The sequence below is a fragment of the Capra hircus genome, chromosome 15, assembly GCF_001704415.2.
Source record: "Capra hircus breed San Clemente chromosome 15, ASM170441v1, whole genome shotgun sequence".
NCBI classification, from domain to species: domain Eukaryota; kingdom Metazoa; phylum Chordata; class Mammalia; order Artiodactyla; family Bovidae; genus Capra; species Capra hircus.
In genome coordinates this window covers 33,739,002-33,742,231 of record NC_030822.1, presented here as the reverse complement: position 1 = coordinate 33,742,231, position 3,230 = coordinate 33,739,002, and the positions used below count along the sequence as shown (strand labels likewise).

Sequence of the window (3,230 nt, the reverse complement as noted above, 5' to 3'; positions counted from 1 at the left end):
CACATACTAAGAGAGATTATATTAGAATATAGAAGACATCATTGCTAAGAATACATGAATGGGTGGCTGACTGTAGGCTGGATGACTGACTGTATAAGTATAGGTCTTGATACATCAATGGATGGAAATGTATACATTGTGATTCATCTTGGATCTGCTCTTCAAAGATGTATTTACATCTATAAAAATATAATTTTTTTTTGTTTATATCTACATGATTTTAAAACAGCACTATAGTACTAATTTTTCCTGAGGACAAAAACAGAATATTGTTTTATCCCAGTGCATCCTATCCCTTTCTTCCAAAAGGAATCCTTTATTAATTAAAAAAAAATTTTTTTTGGTGTTTTAGTTTTACCTACACTTTTAAGTAATATTATTTTATTAAAGAGTGTGTATTGATTTCATATTTTTCCAGATAAGGTCAGTCATATTAGCTCCCTTACTTTCTCCCCCATATCCAAATGTAGTTAACTCACTATTCTGCTTCTGCTGCCAAATTTAAACAAAACACTTAAATATAACTGTATTTAAGCAATCATATATAATCTCTTTCTTCTTATCTTTGGAGGATAAGCACATAAATATTAACACCATTTCCTCCAGTTATGCCATGTTTAAGATATTTATTGAAATGTGGATATTTATTATTTCCTACTATAATATATGAGGAGGGCATGGTGACCCACTCCATTATTCTTGCCTGGAGAATCCCCATGGACAGAGGAGCCTGGCAGACTATGGTCCACAGGATCGCAAAGAGTCAGACACGACTGAGCAACTAAGCACACACACACAATATATTATATATGTGTTTTAAAATAGAGATATTTCAGATTTTATTCAAGAAATTATTTGTTAATGTTTGATACTATTCTGGCACCAATTTAAAAGTAACGACAATACTCATTTGATGGTTTTATCACTCTCTCATATTTTGGAAAATCAACATATCATTTTAAAAGAACATGTCAAACAACCTAGAAATTAAAGTAAAAAAAAGAAAAAAAGGAAAAAAAGAAAATGAACAGTATCATTTGAAGTATTTATTTAAATAGCTTGAGGTTTATGTGGTTTATTGAAATATCTTATGCTTTATTTCTACAGGTATAATTAATAGGAAAAATGTTCAGGTTTCAAGATGCTTGAATTTTTTTTTTTTTTTTTTTGGTGGCCATGCTGCATGGCATGTGGGATCCTAGTTCTCCCACCAGAGATTGAATATGCACCCTTGCAGTGGATGCATAGGATCTTAACCACTGGACCTCCAAGAGAGTCCCCAGATGCCTGAATATTAATAGGTGTGACATCGATGTGGAGAAAGTGCAGAAACTTCTTTCAGAGTCATCTTAGCCAAAGTAAATATATTCAACATAAGTGGATATATTAAGAAACAGAATCCAAGAATGAAATTTTTCTAAGCATTGGGATAGAAATAGAAAATAATACTCTTAATTTTCATTGCCACTTAATTAATGACTGAAGCTTTCTAGACTAAAATAATTCTAGTAGATCTTACATTTTAATAGCAGTTATCCATTGTCTTAACTCTGAGTAGTCATTCAGATAGAGTTGAAAACATTCTAAGGATCCATTCCTTGATGTAAAGATGGCTAGAATTAATAATGCTGCCCCACAAGAGTTAGATGCATTATATTCTATCTTAAAAATCTGTGTTTTTCTCCCAGTAGAAACATTTAGAAACTGATCTGGGCTGTGCGCCGCCCCCCTGCCCCCCCAAATAAATATATCTTTATGGAGTTTATAAACAGTAGCTGGTTCCAGCCACCCACTCTCTTTTTAACAGGCATTCCCAGACTGGAAGCTGTGCAAATATGGATCTCTATCCCACTGTGTATCATGTACCTAATTGCCCTCCTAGGAAACAGTACTATCCTCTTCATTATCAAAACCACCTCCAGCCTTCATGAACCTCAGTACATCTTCCTGTCTATGCTGGCAGCCACAGATGTGGGTCTGTCTTTATCAACTCTGCCTACAGTACTCAGTGTCTTCCTCCTGAATCACAGAGAGATTGAGTTCCACTCCTGCCTAATGCAGATGTTTTTTATCCACACCTTCTCCTCCATGGAGTCAGCCATCCTGCTGGCCATGGCCTTTGATAGATTTGTAGCTATTCGCAACCCACTGCACTACACAGTAGTCTTAACCCATTCTCGGATCATGGGGATGGGGCTTGCAGCCATGATTAGGGGTGTGGTGTTGATGGTACCTTTGCCAATTCTGCTCAAGCGATTGCCCTTCTGCAAGGATGTCATTCTATCACATTGTTATTGCTACCACCCTGATGTTATGAAGCTGGCTTGTGGCCCTATCACAGTCAACATCATTTATGGGTTGTCCCTTGTCCTGTGCTCCTTCGGAGTTGACTCTATGTTCATTGTCATTTCATACAGCCTAATTTTGAAAACAGTGCTGGGTATTGCCTCCAAAGATGGTCAGCTCAAGGCACTTAATACTTGTGTTTCCCACATTTTCACTGTCTGCATCTTTTATGTGCCACTCATTGTGTTGGCTGTAATTCATAGGTTTGGTACATTCACATCTCCTCTTCTTCATGTCACCATGGCCAACCTCTTCCTCTTCTTGACTCCTGTTCTCAACCCCTTGGTTTATAGTCTAAAAACAAAACAGATAAGATTTGCAGTGCACAAGGTATTCAAGTGCAGGAAAAACTTGCTCACGTAATCAAATATGAGTTACATAAAAAATGCTAAACTGATAAAAACAGAGAGTAGAATGGTACTTGGCAGGGACTGGGGAGATGAGAAAATAGGAAAACTTTGGTCAGAGTATACAGACTTCTGGTGATGAAATGAGTAAATTCTGGGTATCTAATGTATAACACAGTGACTGTAGTTAACAATAATGCACTATATACTTGAAAATTGCTTAGAATACATTTTAAGGGTTTCCACCACAAAAAGGAAATGATAATTATGTGACTGTGTAGATCACAACAAACTGTAGAAAATTCTTTAAGAGATGGGAATATCAGACTGCCTGACCTGCCTCCTGAGAAATCTGTATGCAGGTCAAGAAGTAACAGTTAGGCCTGGGCATGGAACAACAGACAGGTTCCAAATCAAGAAAGAAGTACATCAAGGATGTATATTGTCACCCTGTTTATTTAACTTATATGAAGAGTATATCATGAGAAATACTGGGCTGGATGAAGCACAAACTAGATTAAAGATCTCTGGGAGAAA

The 3,230-nt window shown here is 36.4% G+C and overlaps 1 protein-coding gene across 1 annotated transcript; it reads left to right on the top strand.

Annotated features, from left to right (window-relative positions):
* On the top strand, positions 1,756–2,709 carry LOC102181385 (olfactory receptor 51A4-like). The gene has a single exon (XM_005701860.2). The coding sequence runs from the start codon at positions 1,756–1,758 to the stop codon at positions 2,707–2,709; it is 954 nt and encodes a 317-aa protein (XP_005701917.2).

What these genes read in the sequence shown, in the direction of transcription:
- LOC102181385 (XM_005701860.2), top strand. Translation starts at nt 1,756, where the DNA reads ATGGAGTTTATAAACAGTAGCTGGTTCCAGCCACCCACTCTCTTTTTA.